The sequence below is a fragment of the Leucopleurus acutus genome, assembly GCF_964270905.1.
Source record: "Leucopleurus acutus genome assembly, chromosome: 19".
Classification (NCBI taxonomy): domain Eukaryota; kingdom Metazoa; phylum Chordata; class Mammalia; order Artiodactyla; family Delphinidae; genus Leucopleurus; species Leucopleurus acutus.
In genome coordinates, this window is record NC_139161.1 from 44,707,169 (window position 1) to 44,725,349 (window position 18,181).

The 18,181-nt window shown below is 38.8% G+C and overlaps 1 protein-coding gene across 1 annotated transcript in view; it reads left to right on the forward strand.

The window, feature by feature from the left end:
• NLK (nemo like kinase) overlaps positions 1 to 18,181 on the forward strand; it is a 142,786-nt gene that overhangs the window by 114,715 nt on the left and 9,890 nt on the right. The window contains exons 4-7 of the mRNA XM_082861352.1: positions 3,943 to 4,049; positions 5,538 to 5,623; positions 10,182 to 10,391; positions 13,536 to 13,637. Of these exons, the coding sequence (XP_082717478.1) occupies positions 3,943 to 4,049; positions 5,538 to 5,623; positions 10,182 to 10,391; positions 13,536 to 13,637 (505 nt within the window). The remainder of the gene's footprint in view (positions 1 to 3,942; positions 4,050 to 5,537; positions 5,624 to 10,181; positions 10,392 to 13,535; positions 13,638 to 18,181) is intronic.

Genomic DNA, 18,181 nt, shown 5'->3' on the forward strand with positions numbered 1-18,181 from the left:
CATGATGTCTTTTTATTTCCCATATTTCTAGTAAACTGATAATTAGAACTAGAAGATTGATTATATTGTTTTTTAAGACATGAATATTTTTAGGCAGTGGTGTGTATATCACAGGGACATAATATCTTGTCCCACAATAAGTGCTGCTAAGATTGAGTGGTGGATTGAGTTGATGTGGGTCTCATTCCTTTCAAGTGGTTTTAGCAACCATTGATAATTGGTACCTTAGATCCACGGTGTCATAGAGGTTGCAAAACAGTGATTTTTTTCCCCTAATCTTTCATTACTTCTGTATTTATTAGCTGAAATTCTTCTATAAAGAACACTGAACATTTAGTATATTTTATTAGAGTTTTTTTGTTTTTTTGTTTTTTTTGCGGGACACGGGCCTCTCACTGTTGTGGCCTCTCCCGTTGGGGAGCACAGGCTCCGGACGTGCAGGCTCAGCGGCCATGGCTCACGGGCCTAGCCACTCCGCGGCATGTGGGATCTTCCCAGACCGGGGCATGAACACGTGTCCCCTGCATCGGCAGGCAGACTCTCAACCACTGCGCCACCAGGGAAGCCCTATTAGAGTTTTTTAAAATATAACTCAAAAGAAGGTAAAATCCTAAATTGCGTAGGGCCACTGAAACAATTTAAACATAGTCAATTTCACTATTATGTAACCTTAGGCAGGTTACATGCCTTCTGTTAGCTTCAATTTTCTCATCTGTAATTGGGGATACCACTGCCTATCTTGTAGGATTGCCATGGAAATTAGATGAGATGATATATTTAAAATACTTAATGGAGTGGCTAATACCTAGTAGGTGCTCAATATATATTCATTCAACAGATATTTACAGGGGACTTACTATATGTAGGCATTGTTTCTTCTGAGACTTTTGGATAGACTTGTGAACAATACAGAGAAAAAACCCTTGCCCTCATGGAGAAGGATTGTAGAGACAAACAATAGATGTAATAAGTAAATTATGTAGGATAAGTACTACAGGAAAAAAGAAAAAGTAGGATTGTGCGAGGGGGTAGCAATTGGACGAGGAATGCAGGACACATTATTAGAGTAGTCCAAGTTGGCCTCAATCGAAAGATAAAATTGAAGCAAAGATACAAAGGAGGTGAAAGAGTTAGCCAAGTAGATGTCTGGGGAAGCACAGTCCAAGCAGAGAAAAAGGAAAGGGCTAAGGTTAGTGTGTGTTTAGCATTTTCAGAGAACAGCAAAGAGGAAAGTGATAGGAGGTTAGAGAAGAAAGAAAGCCAGATCATTTATGGCCCTGCAAGGACATTTTAAGGACTTTGACTTTTCCTCTATAGGAAATGGGAAGGTTTTGCAGGAAAGTGACATAATCTGGCTTTCGTTCTAAAGCATGATTATGTGAAGTGCATCTAAAAAATAAGATGAATTGATGAATGGAAAGGGCCATGGTAAATGTGCACTGAAGCAAATATGACAAAACGTTAAGTGTAAATCTAGGTGGTAGGCATATATATGGTGATCACTGTTTAATTATTTCAAGTTTTTTGTGTGTTTGGAAATTGTTATAAGAAAAAAAATTTTTAACTATTAAGAAGATAACTAAATCTAACCTTGATAATAATATTGTAATTTAACTGATGTATATCATCTTATAGAAAGATTCTAACATGTCACTGAAAACTCCTATAAGGAAATTCTACGTGCCAAATCTCATTTCCTCACTAATTTCTTTGGAAAGAGCCTGGTTAATAAAACCTAACATAAAAATTAAACCTAAGAGGATAAAAAGCTTAAAATTGCATTTTCTATATGATAAAGTGACTCAATATACAGACAAAATATAACAGTGAAAAATGTATTCCGGCTTAGAATTGTTTTAGAAATCTAGGGGTCTTGGGCCAGGCTGGTAATAGTGGACATGATAAGAAGTGGTCTAATTCTGTGGCTAAGTTTTGAAAGAACCAATAGGATTGGAGGCAGAGTGAGAGAGGGATCAAGGTTGACTCCAAGGTCTGTGGTTTGTGGTGTGACCAACCTGCTGGAAAAATAGGTTTGCTGTGGGAAAGCCTACACCTAGAAAGTGTGTGGTGGGGGAAAGATAGAGAATACATCTTGGACATGGTAGTTCGAGCTGTCAATTAGACATCCCATGGAGATAATGAGTAGACAGTTTGGTAGACAAGCCTGGACTTAAGGAAAGAAGATTAACTAGAGATACAAAGTTGGGAGTCATCAGCATGGATGTTATTTAAAGTCATGGGACTGGATCCCATTACCCTAGAGAGTGAGTATCGAAAGAGAAGAGGACCAGGGACTTGCCTGGCGGTCCAGTAGTTAGAACTCTGTGCTTTCACTGCCAAGGGCCCAGGTTCAGTCCCTGGTTGGGGAACTAAGATCCCAAAAGCCATGCTGCATGACCAAAAAAGAGAGAGAGAGAGAGAAGAGGACCGAGCCCTGGGGCATTTCAACATTAAGTGCTTGGGAAAGAGCACCAACAAAGGAGGACTGAGAAGAAAGAACCAGAGAGGGAGAAGGAAAGTCAACAGTTGGGTGTCCTGCTAGCCAGTTGAAGAAAATGTCTCAAGGAGGAGGGCGTTTCCAACTATGGTGTGTCGAGTGTTGTCAGTTATTCTCCCTTACTCCCAAGTTGTCCCTTTTCCTACCTGTTTTTGCTAAAACATTAAATTAGAAGTGTTTTTAAATCCTTCTCCCCAAATAATAATCACTTACTACAAGAGATTTTTTAAAGCTCATAAGGGTAAGATACAAAGCCTAACATCACTTTTTGAAAATTTAAGTTTTGAAGGCAGATTCCTTCTCGTCTTTATTTTTATAAGCCCAGCATTTACCCTTAAAACAAGCATGTAAATGCTGAAACAAGAGCCCCAGGACCTCTTAGTTCATTTATAGCTAATGGTAAGCACCCTAAGACTACAGCCTCCATAATACCTTTCTGGAAGAAGAATTTTAGGATCTGAGGAACTATGTAAGAAAACAAAATAACTGACATTTTGTCTGGCCTTTCCCTGCTTTGAGGTGCACAGGGCTGGGGAAGCCTTACTGTTTGACTCAGAATGTGAAACTGACTTTTACAAGGTGTCAGAAGAATTTGAATCCTGGTAGGAGCCTCCTAGAGTCATAGGCCCTCTCCCCTTGACTTAAGGAAGCTTATATTATTTAAATCATAAAGCTTGCCCAGACTTTTAAGGAGTTCTTAACTGCAGGCAGAGTAAGACATGCATCTTTCCTTTTCTAGATAAAGCAAAAGGTGGTGCCTTCACAAGAGTCCTGAATTCCCATCTCCATTGCTCCCTGCGCCCCAGCCTTTGATCATCTGCCTTGTGTTGATTGAGCAAAACCCTGAGGATATAACAGAGTGCAAAGCATGGGAAGCTTAAAATTTAGTAAGGGAAGTATAAATGTATAAAAAGTTAAATAATAAAAGAATTCAGTTGTGAAGATTGTAGAGAGATTTGGATTTGAACTAACCATTTGCGTATTTTTAGGAGTACCATGATTTATAGAGTAACTTAAGCCACAGTTGATAGGTAGGTTGTCATCTTCTCCATTGGTGCCATGGTGGCCTAGGGTGAGACCAACAACCCTCTCTTGGGGTTCAAAGGACACTTCAGTAACATGTCTGAATAGACCCTCAGACTGGTCTTCACACTCTTCCTGGCCCAGCTGTCACTGAGAATATTTACCCTTGTTTTTCTCTTTTATAATGCTAATTATAGTGAAGTCACTTGGTTGTTTACTTCTGCTAACTTTTTAAAATTCTTTAATTTTGGCAGTGTTTTATCTTGTGGGGGCTGGAATTGTCACCTCTTTCATGCTGTCTAGAAGCTTTCTTTCCCTAAGCTTTTTCCAGCCTTAAGAACAGAAGTTATTTAGACCTGGTACCTACTTTGCAGGGATTGGGGGCTGAATTCTCGGAACTCTCCTTAACTTGAAACCTCAAGATATGTTGTCACAGAATTGATGCAGAGTGACCTACATAAAATTATCGTCTCTCCTCAACCACTCAGCTCAGATCATGTCAAAGTTTTTCTTTATCAGATTTTGCGAGGTAAGTTTTTCTTAATGAAGAAAAAGGTAGTGTCACTGTATAAATGAAATGTTTTGCTTTTCATTTGAACTAATCTGACCTTCCAAGGCTTACTTCTTCCCTAACAACTTCTTTCTTTTGACCAAGGTATATTTAATAATTTCTATACTTGATGTTAAATAAGAGGCTTTTAAGGGTAGCCAAGTGGTTCTTATTTTCAGTGATGGAAGAGAAGGGCCTGTCTAATTCATTAGGTAGTCGAGGGGGTTAATATAGGGAGGTAAATAAGCAAGATGGTTTGTCAAACAAGAATGCTCTGTCACAAAGTTTCCACTAAACAGCCTTTAGTAGGAGTGTGTGGCTGGCATCAGATGACTAAATTGAAAAGGAACTGTGTTCCCTATGGATAACATACATTCTTCAAGCCAGCAGTAGGTGGGCCTGGCCTGAGTGTTGGCAGGCATGCCTGAGTTCAACTCTAGAAAAGCAAAATGACTCTTTAAGCATGGAGGAGACTGATAGAAACAGCCAGCTAACTAATTCTCTAGGCTGGCTCATTAAAGAGCACTGACTTGACAGAAAAGCGATTTGGGCTGACATTGTTGGAGCTTCCTCTGGCCATCAGGTGTGTCCTTCAGAATTTTGCCGTTACAAATGGAGAGTTGTTTAAAGCTGAAACAGTTTTCTTACCTAGTAAAGTACTTTTTTTCTCCCACGGGATTCAAAGAATTAAGACATTCTTTATAAAAATTGACAAGCATCTGCCAAAAGAATTAAAGCACATACAGAGTTAAAGCTAGAAAGTTCACCTTCTATAGATTTGTTGATATTTGGGGATGGGGGTGGGGTGGGGGTAGAGGGGAGATATTGGCTCTTGGACCTTTTTTTCACACTTGGAAAAAAAAAGGGATTTGCTATATTTTATTCAGAAGACTCAGCCTTGAAGCTGTGATCTTTAGCAGTGCTAAAGCCCACAGTCTTTCAAGATGTCAAAAATATTTTTAAAGTAATTAATTACCCTCTTGATTCTTAGTGGTGGAGAATACTACCAACAAACCTGGGCAAGTTTCTGAATTTTGTCTCATCAGTGAAGATCTGTCCTGGGAAAGGCTCCCTGCTGGTTGATGGGAACTATTTTGTGGGAGCAGCTCACAATCACAGGTTGAGAGTATCAATAGCAGAGAGCTCCAGTAGCCACACTTGTGAACAATTCAAGGTTATTGGTCTGGTCAGCCTTAACTCCAGTGCTTGGAACGCTTGTCTATATACTTAAACCTCAATAATCTCTCGAATTATAGACATTATCTCTAGACTGTGCAAACCTTTGATGACATTTTATAAATTATAGTTTTTTGAGGTAGGGCTAACTCAGGCTTTTAATAGTGTTCATTATGCAGTTATTTAGAGAACAATTTAAAATCCTGTACTCTTGTTTCTATGGTTTTCCCCAAATCATTGGTTGAGTAAAAGGAATTAAGTATCTGCAGTTAAATCTGTTTGTTGTTTCAGGTTTGAAATATCTCCATTCAGCTGGCATTTTACATCGAGACATTAAGCCAGGGAATCTCCTTGTGAACAGCAACTGTGTTCTAAAGGTAGCTTTTCAGTTTATTTAAACGTGTAAGAAAAAATTGGAACGTCAAGGCACGTTTAAGAACATGTTTTTGTGAAAGAAATGGTTAAATTTATTTTCATCACTTACCAAAAATTAAAGAACCCAGTGTTCTCTAGCAATATCACTAGTCATGGACATAGTAACTAATTTGTAGTCTTGGCTCATGGTTTCTTGGTGATATTTTGCACATGTTTTGGAAACATTGGAATTGGAATTTCAGTGTGACTAGAAATAAGAATAGAGAAGGTGATTTCTTTTCAGATTTTTCTATTATAAAGGAAGTGTATATCAGAAGAAAGATTGGAAGACCAGTAAGCTTCTACTTACGTAAGAATCAAGTGTGGCTTTTAAGAAGACTGTCTATATGTTTTTGCACAGCTAACATTTTTATATGCTTTTTGACTGAGGCAGCAAAGTAGGGAAATAGAAACATTTAGAAGTGAAAATACTAAGCCAGGAAAGGGTCCAATGTATTTCCACGGTATACAGTAACCAATTCTCAGTTATCCCTCTGAAGGGGTATTGATTACAGGGTTTATTATGGTTAGCAGCCCGCAAATCTCAAGACGTCAATTTCAGTTTTTTATTCGTACCCCAGTACCATCCCCACCCCATTGTCTTTTGTTAGAGTGGCTCACAAATAGCAAAATCCACATGTGTACATACACCCTACCCCTAATAGAGATGTGGATTAGCAGAACTCCTAGTGAGGGGCCCACCATAGTTTTCCCTATCATAGAAATTAGAGATAAGGGCCTTCCTAGAGCTGAGTCATCTCTATGTAAGCAAATTAAAGCTCCTCTTATTTTATGAGTGGCTAAAGTATTATATGGTGCTTCAGTCTACAGTAAATATTCTTAACATTTCAACTGATATATTTGAAAAAGAAAAGAACTGTTTATAGATGTTGTCTTATTTTAAACATTTTTTAAACATATTTTAAAGACTGTCATTAGTACTTAGTTTGTTGGCAAGCTAAACCTTAAAACCAAGTATATAAATGAATTTCAGGGTTTTTTTGTTGGTTTTTTTTGCGGTACTTGGGCCTCTCACTGTTGTGGCCTCTCCCATTGCGGAGCAAAGGCTCCGGACGCGCAGGCTCAGCGGCCATGGCTCACGGGCCCAGCCGCTGCGCGGCTTGTGGGATCTTCCCGGACCGGGGCACGAACCCACGTCCCCCGCATCGGCAGGCGGACTTTCAACCACTGCGCCACCAGGGAAGCCCAAATTTCAGTTTTATCTTAAATGCTTTCTTTAAACTGTGGGCCAGTTTTCTTCAAAAGCTGATGTTATACTGCTTTTGAATAAAAAATTTCCCTTCACTCTTTCCTTGAAGAACTCTGTTCCTGTTTTAACTCTAGAAAGATTTAAAACCTATTTTTCATATATTCCCTGAAAACAACTAATATTGTAGTTCATTCTTTTGTTTCCACAGAAAATTAATTGTCCCAAAAACCACTAAAGTAAATATTCCTTCTATAGGTCATTGAGTTCATTCCCCTGCCACCATCACTTTTTAAAAAGAGCCGTAGGGACTTCCCTAGTGGTCCAGTGGTTAAGACTCCACGCCCCCAGTTCAGGGGGCCCGGGTTCAATCCCTAGTCAGGGAACTAGATCCCACATGCGGCAACTAAGACCCAGTGCAGCCAAATAAATAAATATTTTTAAATAAAAATAAAAAGAGCTGTAACCTATCCCCATAACCTATTTTTATTCTTAAAAAAAAATTAAGAATGTTATAGTCAGGGACTTCCCTGGTGGCGCAGTGGTTAAGAATCCGCCTGCCAATGCAGGGGACACGGGTTCAAGCCCTGGTCCAGGAAGATCCCACATGCCGTGGAGCAACTAAGCCCGTGCACCACAACTATTAAGCCTGTGCTCTAGAGCCCGCTAGCCACAACTACTGAGCCCGCGTGCTGCAACTACTGAAGCCCGTGCGCCTAGAGCCCGTGCTCCACAACAAGAGAAGCCACCGCAATGAGAAGCCTGCGCACTGCAATGAAGAGTAGCCCCCGCTCTCCACAACTAGAGAAAGCCCATGCACAGCAATGAAGACCCAACACAGCCAAAAATAAATAAATAAATATTTTAAAAATAAATAAACCCTGGTTTTAAAAAAAAAAAAACCTTAAAGTCAGGAATTCTTTGTCCTATTCATACCAAGTCACTTTATGACAATTTAAGCCAGTTTCTTCTTATTTCAGTTTCTGGTTGGAGAACTTCACAAAGCATTTGTATAGAATCTGTCATGCTTGACGCCATTAACTGCTTGCAGTCCATTTTCCAAATCGTTATGGTATTGTAACCTCTGGCTACATGAATGAGTAACTAAAAGAAAATGTCGTTTATGAATAAACAACATACAGATGAGAACAAATTGAAATTTTGCTCTGTTCCTTTAACTTGTCTTAGCAGCCTACTTTTAAAAGCCAGAGTAGAGTGCCAGTCTACTGATGCTAATACTCTCTTCTCAAACGTAAAAATGCATAGAAAATAATTATGATAAAACATTTTTTAAAAATTAACGCCCTTTCAGATTGTGAATATATTTTGTTTACTATTAGGCACAAAACAGATAATTTTGCTGGAAATCGAATATCTTTTTGGTTGTCTGACCATATAAGCTTCTTACTTTGAATTTAGCCTGTCTTCCAGATAAATTGCCAAAAATGATTCCAGATCTGTTTTATAAGAGAAAACATTTTCTGCTGGGTAGGTGGTTGGTTGTTTTTTTTTTTCTTTTTAGTATTAATACAAGAAAATTAAAGTAGATTTAAGTCCTTTCCTCTGGTTTTATTTTGTTTTAAAAGAGATCCTAAAATTTTTTGGCCAAGTAATAGAGCGTTTAAACATTATGTGTTATTTGAACACTGGCCTTTGGGAGGATTTGAAAAACAACATATGCCTTTCTTCCTTTTTGGTATAGTTTTTCCTGTGTGATCTGGAAATTTACTTTCATTTTTAAGTTTTAAAGATGTTGGCTTTATACTTCTTCATCCCCACATACAAACATGAATTCATTTGATGTGACCAGGCATAGTACATTCAAGATAAAAAGAGAGGATTGCCAAAAATTAGGGGTAAAATTTGTTTTCTTTAAAGCAGTGGTTTTCAAGTTTTTTTAAGCCTCCAGACCCTTTTTTCAAATGAAATATTATGCTGGGACCTCAACTTAGAAGACAGATAAAAAGTGTTATTTTTTTGGGCTTCCCTGGTGGCGCAGTGGTTGGGAGTCCGCCTGCTGATGCGGGGGACGTGGGTTCGTGCCCCGGTCCGGGAGGATCCCACAGGCCACGTGGCGGCTGGGCCCGTGAGCCATGGCCGCTGGGCCTGCGCGTCCGGAGCCTGTGCTCTGCAGCTGGGGAGGCCACGGCAGTGAGAGGCCCACGTACCGCAAAAAAAAAAAAAAAAAAGTGTTCTTTTTGTCCCTTATAATATTGACTCAGAGTTAATCAGTGAGAACACTGGAGCTTAGATGGTCATTACTCTTTTATCTCATCCTCAGTGCTCCCAGTTTTTGTTTTGGTTGCCCAGTATCAAGAAAATCTTAATTCCTGAAAATAAGCAGAAGTTGCTGGTGGTGGCACTGCTGCTATTTACTAACAGCTCACCTTGCAACCTCCAAATACTTTTCACTTAAACAGAAGGAGCAAGAAAAGATTTATTCCTAGGTCTGCATGTAAATTAATCAGTCTTTCTCATTTACCATTATGTCTCCAAGTTCTAGCATACTGTCTAAAATATAACAGGCACTCAATTAATTAAATGTTAATGGTGTGAAGAAATGAAGGAACCTGTTAGCATTGTTATTCTACAGTGTGCTACATTTTGACATATTCACACATTTGAGTGTGTATTTTAAATAGATACATGTGAAATTTAGGTAAAATGTTTACGGAACTCCTGAAGTACCTCCTCAGAACTGGATTTAGCAGGACTCCGTTTGAAACCCATAGCTTTAAAGAAATTTTACTATATATATTCCATTGAGATAGTGAACATATGGGAATTTCCTCCAGTCTAGTGGTTAGGACTTGGCGCTTTCACTGCCGGGGCCCCAGGTTCCATCTCTGGTCGGGGGAGCCAAGATCCTGCAAGCCATGTGGTGCGGCCAAAAACAAACAAACAAAAGATAGTGAACATAGTTAGCTCAGGAGGTCTTCAAGATTTTCCTTGTAATATCTTCCTCCATAAGCCAGCCTTGAAAATAAATTAGCTTGATTTGTTCATCAAACCTAGAAGTATGCATTCAGCTGCTTTTTGTTTGTTTAGTTAGTTCCAGTTGAAAACAGATGAAAAGTGAAAAGCATATCTTTACAATACATCATTTTATATAGAAATATGGAAGTTTGAGACTTTTCTTCCCTTTCATCCAAATGAGATCAAATTATGTTGCCACAAATATATTCTGCCTATATCATTGAAAACTTTTCAAAGTTCAGAGGTCTATCAAGATTTTAGTTTTTTGTTATTTTGTTTTACTTTTAAACTTGTAAATATATTTGTTTGACAATATTTTGATAATCTTTTCTATTTAGATTTGTGATTTTGGATTGGCCAGAGTGGAAGAATTAGATGAATCCCGTCACATGACTCAGGAAGTTGTTACTCAGTATTATCGGGCTCCGGAAATCCTGATGGGCAGCCGTCATTACAGCAATGCTATTGACATCTGGTCTGTCGGATGTATCTTTGCAGAACTACTAGGACGAAGAATACTGTTTCAGGCACAGAGTCCCATTCAGCAGGTATGATTTCACTTTAGGCTTTAGGAGCTTTTCAATTCTGTTACAGATTTAAAGGAAAAACCATCTTGCACACATGTCTTGGGCTTATTCATTGTACTGTCTAAATTGCTTTTAGCAAATTCAAGTTCACTTAAAATTCAGAAAGTTATGAAGTTGAAGATTACAGAGATATTGATTTTGCAACTTATGAGCCTATTAGAGGGAATGTTGACTTTATTACATGCACTGATGCATGGCAGCAGACTCCGATGTAACAGTTTGCGCAGGTGTAATCTTCAGTGGTTAGAGGGCCTCTGTTCTTTCTAACTGAATGGATCTGACATGAAAATGTATTGGGTGACTTAATGTACTTACACTTTGTGCTTAGAATATAAATTTTAAGTGTTGACTTCTTTAAATATGAACATTTAGAAACCTTTCTAACTTTTATTGAGCTAAAATATTTAAATGTGGCAGAGAACATCAGGAGCTGATTAAACTGTAGCTTCAGGAAACCATTCCTGATATTATACTTTAACTGTCCGTCTTTATAGCTAATTCATTACTCCCCATATTTTCTTTGGGGTAATTCCTAAGTATTTTTTATTCATAAATTTTAACAGTATTGTTTGCGTGAGAATAACGTAACAATGATGAGTCAGGCCGTAGAATCAAATTGGTGGGTTCAAATCCTAACTCTGCCATTTGCTATCTGTCAAATCTTGGGCAAGTTAAACTGTTCCTGAGGATTGTTGTGCAGATTAAATGAAGTAGTAAAGCTGAAAGTAAGGCCTGGGGTCTAGTAAGCACTTAGTAAACGTTAGCAGTTGCGATGGTCGTGGTGGTGGTGTGCCAGGGTGTGAGGGATACAGCCATATAAGACAAAGCTTTGTGAAACTTTCACATGAGATAGAAAATAAGTATACCAATAAATATAATCCCAAGTAATGATAAATTCTATGAAGAAAAAAATTAAACCAGGTTAGGGATAGAGAATGATGATGGAGCAGAGCAGTGCTAAAGGACTCTTTGAAGGGATAACATTTGAGGAGTGACCCAAGTGAAATGAGGGAGCAAGATACCGGGAAGAAGTATTCCAGGAAAAGGGACAACCAGAAGGTGCCTGGACGGAGGTGAGGCCAGCAGCATACCTGGGACAAAAGGGACAACCAGCATAACAAAGCCCTTTGAGGCAGGAACAAGTGTGGCGTGTTGGAGGCATGGCTTGATTAAGGAAGAGTATGTAAGAGATGAGGTCAGAGAGAAAGAGCCTGACCATGGAGACCTGATAAGGACTTTGGATTTTATTCTATCCAAAGTGTGATGGAAAGCTCTCTGTTTTTGAGCAAGGGAGTGTTAAGATTTTGATTGATCACATTTTAAAAGATCACCCTAACTGTTGTGTATCTTTGTAAATAATTCATGCACCTGACCAAAAATGAAATCATTTCCTTTATGCTCTATCTACCAAGAATTGTTAACTGATACATTAGAAACTATATATGCTCTGATCAACATTTAAATCTATTTCTCTGCTATACATTCAGTCTTTTTGTTTAAGTTTACATCTTTTAAAATTGATCCTGGTGATAAAAAATTATCATATATAATCTAATGTTGGATACTATTGATAATATTCACTTTACTCTTCAATTTCTTTAGAAGGTAGAGCTTAACAGACTTACCTGTAAGATGATATGTCATATCTGGACATAAGCTGCCATACAGAAAAGCTTAAGTAAAAATTAAGATGCTCAAATACTATATATTGAACAAGGATCTTGGGTTGCTGCTGAAAAGAATGTACAAAGGAAAGTGTGAAGCAACTGAAACGGGATTCAAATATCTCATTTTCTAGAGAGATAGCATAGGTCTTGAGTTTACCAGTCTCATGTAGCCACTGAAGTCTCCTTCACATCTATCAGTCATCAGTGTATTTTGGAGTGAGAAATCAAGATCTAAAATGAAAAAACAGTCTAACTTCTAAATGGAAGTAGATATTTTCTGTAGCATTTTCTCCTTTATCTTCGAGAAATAAATACCCTATGTACTGTAGTACCAGCAGACTTCATAAAAATGTTTCTCATCCGTAGGTCTGACACATTTTAGACAACTTTCTCAATATTTCCATTTGTTTTCATGAGCCAGTCATTTCCTTCGGCCTTTAGTTGTAGTGTAGTTGTTAGAGGTCCAAAAGTATCGCCAACACACTTTTCCCAAAGAGCTTTTATATAGAGATCTTTTATTCTGTGCAAAACAAGCTACTTGAGAATCCCTATTATCCTGGAGGGCAGTGATACTGATGGCTACCCCATAGCTTAGTTAAGTGCAGAAAATAGTGCTTTGTATTTGGCAACCCCAGAACCAGGAAAATAAGTATCCACTGGATAAGAATTTTCCATCCTGGAGGAATTAGAATGAAATGTTATTGCTAATTGGGTTATGAAATTAGAACAATCATAGCACTAAAGAAAATTGTTAAGGTAGTTTTCTACCTACAAAGACTTGTTTGTGAGAAGACCATTTTTATTGGTCTCCTTTATTGTGCACAGCTAATTAGGTGTGGCCTTATGCGGTGTCATAGTTTTCTAAATCACACGGTTTTTCGCCAGTATAAGAGATTTCTAGCATAACCAGAATGTAAAGGGTCTGCACTGGCCCAAACTTAGCTTTTATTTCAGGTGTGAATGTTCTGAGTATTTACTAAATCACAGCTGCCTGGTTTGGATTAGCTCCTCGATGAGCCTGAATCCGCTTGAAGCATCAGAATCCATTGATTAACTGTTTGAACAGAATAGTCATTAGCCGTCACTGAGAGTGCAGTTTGTTTCTACAAGGATCATAGAGGCTGCGGTATCAAGACATGGGGCAGGCAGATGCAGACCCTAAATTACTATAGCCTTAGAATGCCATGCTTGCCAAAACTATTTTCTCTATTTGTATCTTACAGATTCCTAATAAACATTTATGTTTGTTTGTTTGTTTGTTTGTTTGTTTTTAAGAAGGCCAGAAAGTGAAAGTAGAGGCTCCTACCAGTTAATCTGGAAGTTGCCTTAATATTTTTTCCCCCAAATTTGGTCCTCATCTCTAACGCTGTGATTTAAGAGTAATGAAATGTCGTTTCCATGAGCTTACTGTCCATCTGTACTTCATGTCTCCTCGTAGTTGGATTTGATCACAGATCTCTTGGGCACCCCGTCACTGGAAGCAATGAGGACAGCTTGTGAAGGTGCTAAGGCACACATACTCAGGGGTCCTCATAAACAGGTAAGAGGAGGGGAAGGGCCCTGTATTTGGCAACCATCTGTTTGGGCGGAGTTTTCTTCCAACAGAATAATGAAATGAGAATTTTTAAACAAAAGCATTACTTGTAGGTTTTATTAATTTTTTTATGTCATGGCCATAAGTAAGAAAATATTAAAATATTTGTCAAACCCAATAGAATATAGTAATTCCCAATGCTATAGGAAAAAGTAAATATTTTTGTAGCACCTTTGCTAATAAATGACCCCTGGCTTTTGTCTCCTGGTTTTTGATGTGTCCGGGAAAAGTTACTGGGGGTGGAGCTTTGACCTCAGTACCATAACCTAGTGCATGTATACTCAAGATATACTTTCCACATACTGAGCCGAAATACCTGGTATCTCTTATTCCAGCCAGGAATGTGAAGCTGTTTCTATTGCACTCTTGCCACTAACACAGAATCAGATGTGAATGTTGTTAGAAAAGAAGTATGAAGAGAGATTGCCAGATTTGCACTGATCAATATTACTTGCAACCAGCCAAGTCACTGCTGAGAAAGACAAGATGGTTATTATCTCCACCCTGTCGATTTAGCAGCATTTTTTAGAAGCACTTTCCTAATCTCCTTTGGACAAAACAGCTTAATGATGTGAAGAGTGAGTAAGGGGAATACTTTTCCTAGGAACAACAAACCGAAACAGAAGAGAGAAGGCTTGAACAGGAAGACTCAGCAACTCATTTTCCTGGGCTTTGCCTTGCTTTCTTTTAAACTGGGCATTTAGATGATCCGATTGATCATTAGAAGATCTGGTTGATCTAATTGATAGACCAAATGACAGACTGAGTTTGACAGTCCTCTCAATTACCTGCCAGACATTTGGTCAAGGCCTTACCTTTCCCTTGTGGTTCCCTCTCTGTGATTCTAGTGACTCCAGAGCTTCCATTTTGACAGGCAAAAAGGGCAATGGGTAAAGTGTGTTTTCTTCTAAAGCCAGCCTGAACTAGTAACTGTAGATTTACTACTAGAGATGTAGGTGCTGGTATTTTAAATAGCCCCCTGCTGGTTACATCCTTCTGTTGCATTTAGTTTAGAAGTATAGAATCATTTGGGCCCTAACTCCCTTAGAAGAGCACAGTAAGTCTTAACCTAGAGGAAGGTTCTATATAAAAAGAAAGAACTAACAAGATCTGTTATGTTCAGTTTACTGGCCAGTATCAGGAATATTAAACTAATTTGTCAATACGTGGCGCATATACCTTCAAAGCAATTTTTTTTAATTTTGTATATATTGCAAGTAATATGTGAGTACATGTAAAATAAAAATTTTACAGAGAGTTAGTCATCCATAGCTACCCCCACGCCATCCTAGTCTCTTCTGGATTAATTTTAGAGTATCTTTCCAGACATATTTTTCTATGCATTTATTTACATAATTTGTACAAACAGAAATATGTACTATTATTTGTTGGGACTTTTTAAAAAACATACATATACAGGAGAACCTTATTGGCTATCTTCTTAAAGTCACAGATTACTGCCTCAAATTAATATACTTGTGTTGGTTTATTAATATACATATTTGCATGTGGCATCAGTCAGGACTCTTTCCACCGAGACAGTTAAAACTGACTTAAGCAAAAAAGGGAACTTACTGGCTCATATAACTGAAAAGTCTTGCGCTACCACTGACTTCAGGCTCTGCTGGATTCAGGTAGTCAAGTGATATTTCATGCCAGGAATCTGACTCTTCTGTTCTGTTTTCCTATGTGGTGGCTTCATTTTCAGACAGGCTTTCCCCCATGTGTTTGCAAAAATGGAACCAGTAGTCTAGCCCTGCGTTCTATTAGCATATCAATCCTCAGGAAAGAGCTTTCCCAAATAGATCCATAAAAATATTTGGAAGGTCTCTGATTCCATTAGGAATGTATTTGGTTATGAGTAATAGAAAACCTTGCTTACAGTGGTTTAAAGAAACAGAAGTTTATTTTTTTCCTCATATCATGAAGTCCCAGAGGTAGGCAGTCTGGTGATGGCATAGCAGCTCAATTATGTCATAGAGGATTTAATTTTTTTCTTTCTCTCTGCTTTTGCCATCTTTAGAATATTGACTTCATAGTCTCTTGCCTATTGCCTCATGGTCACAAAATGACTGTAGCTTGTCCAGAAATCATCCATATTCAAAGGGAAAAAATGGAGGAAAGAGGGAGCGCTAGCACTATCTGTTCCTTTTATCAGGAAAGCAAAAGTTTTCCCAGAAGCCTGCCTAGCAAACCTTTGCTTATATGTCATTGTCCAGAACTATGTGATATGTGGCCTCCGAGATGGCAAGAGAAGCTAAAAAAAAAAATGGGTCTTTTCTATCCCAGTTAATAAAGGTAGATAGGGATAAAAGGATTGGAGGTGTGTGTTAGCTTATCCATTCCATTGTATGTTCCTGACCTGTATTAACTGTGTGCCCATCCTGGAACCAGTCGTGGTGCTCAGGGGAATATACCATATGATTGGCCAGGCCTGGGTCAGGTGCCCATCCTTGGAGTTCAGAGATTGAAATCAAGCCCAGCCAAACCACTTGATCTGAGAGTGAAAAAGGGAGTGGTTCCCTTAAAGTCAGGAAACGGGGGGCAGACAACACTATATGGCATTTGTAATTTGCTGTCTCTTTTCCACAACTCAAAATCTTAGCTGCCATGGCCCAGGGATCTATTAAGGGCAGATACTTGTTGAGGCACCGCCGTTTTGGTAGGATTGAAAAGTCTCTTATCAGCCCTTAGTCCCTTTGTTCATCTCTTATAAGGTTTAGATCTTCATCGTTCCTCAGATTGTTCTCAGCTAATTGTGTCAGAAATAGGTAAAGTATTTTCACTGAGGTGAAAATGGTCCTGTCCCCTGACAGGGACCTTATCTTACAGTTAAGAGACTCAGAGTATGGTAGAGAGTTCATTCAATTCAAACTTCTTATGTTTCAATTGGGTGTTTCTTTTATATAATCCCAAGAATGCTTACTAGAGTGCACTGTGCATGGTGCAACTCAACGTTGCTGACTGAGGAGCTCAGCTTCTCTGCTGCCGGGTGAAGACTGTCAGCAGTATCTAACAGGCCCTGTGCAGCCTGGCCGGTGCTGCCGGGGTGACCACACCCTGCAGTTGGCTCACGATGACTGTGGCATATACCATTTAGGGCCTCTTGCCCGGGCATAATGGCTGGTAAATTAGAGGGGAAGAAAATGGAATTAGAAATGCAGCATTTCTAGTATTGCATCTTTCCTGTGGAGCCAATGCTAAATTATTAACAGGTGTCATTCTAGAGAGGTACTGGCATGACTGAACTGACTGTTTTTCTCTGTCCCTCTTTTTAACTTGCATGTATAATATAAACACAGGAAAGGAGAAAGCATATCAGATGACTGTTTAGGCTGAAATGAAACTTAGGCTTATTTTTAGTGTATTTGTTGGGGTATACTTCTGTAAAGAAAGATAATATTGGGGCGGTGGATTTTAAAAATTTCAGGTAGCCTTAAACATCCACTCTTGATTTTCACAAGCTCCCCATCCCATACCCAGTTGTCCTTGAGTCGTAAATTTTGCCTTCTAATTTGTCTTATATCCTCTATTCAGTGGCCTCTGGAACTGTTTGTTTATGTGTTTTCCTTGCCCACAGAGAGGTGTTATTCATCTTTGTTGTCCCAGCACCTAGCTCAGGGTCTGGCACGTGGTGGATGTTAGATGATCAGCAGTGGTGGTGGTAGGTAAGCAGGTCTGTACTTGTGCAGTCTAATGGATGAGAAAGCCAAGGTTCAAGGGACTTATCTGAGTCTAGTGATGGCAGAGTTAGAATTTGAAGCCACGTCTTCTAGTACTCATTCCAGTGTTCCCTTCCCTGTAACCTGCCTGCACCACAAAAATGGGATGAGGGGTAGATTCACTTTGAGAGTGGAAAGAAAAGAATTGCTTATGGAGAGACATTTTGGTCAGTAAAAACTGACTGGAATTTGGCTGCCATCCTGCACAAGCCAGTGAAAAAAAAGCACAGCTATTCACAGTCAAACCAAGAATCGGAATCTTTTAAGAATATCAAATTACTTCATTTTACACAATAAAAAAGTTCTTATGGAAAATATATGTAAATTGTAAGTTAAAACCTCTCCCCACGCTCTCCACAATCCCCCCCCCCTCCTTTATCTTGACTAATACAAATAATTTCAGAGCTGTCATAGATTTACATATTTTTAGCAGGAAAACATGTAAATGCATCAAGGAGTAGTAAATTGGTCTACAAATATATATATATATGGGTTTTAGGGGTTTTTGTTTTTGGTCGCACCCCACAGCACGCAGGATCTTAATTCCCCAACCAGGGATCGAACCTGTGCCCCCTGCAGTGGAAGTGCGGAATCCTAACCACTGGACTGCCAGGAAATTCCCATCTACAAATATTTAAATGCCAACTATATATGGGTTCTGTGCACATAATGCTTTTTACCTATAGTAATCCTATCAAGTGTCATGCAATTTTAGAACTAAAGTAAACTTCAGTGATCATTTAGTCCAACCTCCTCATTTTATACTTA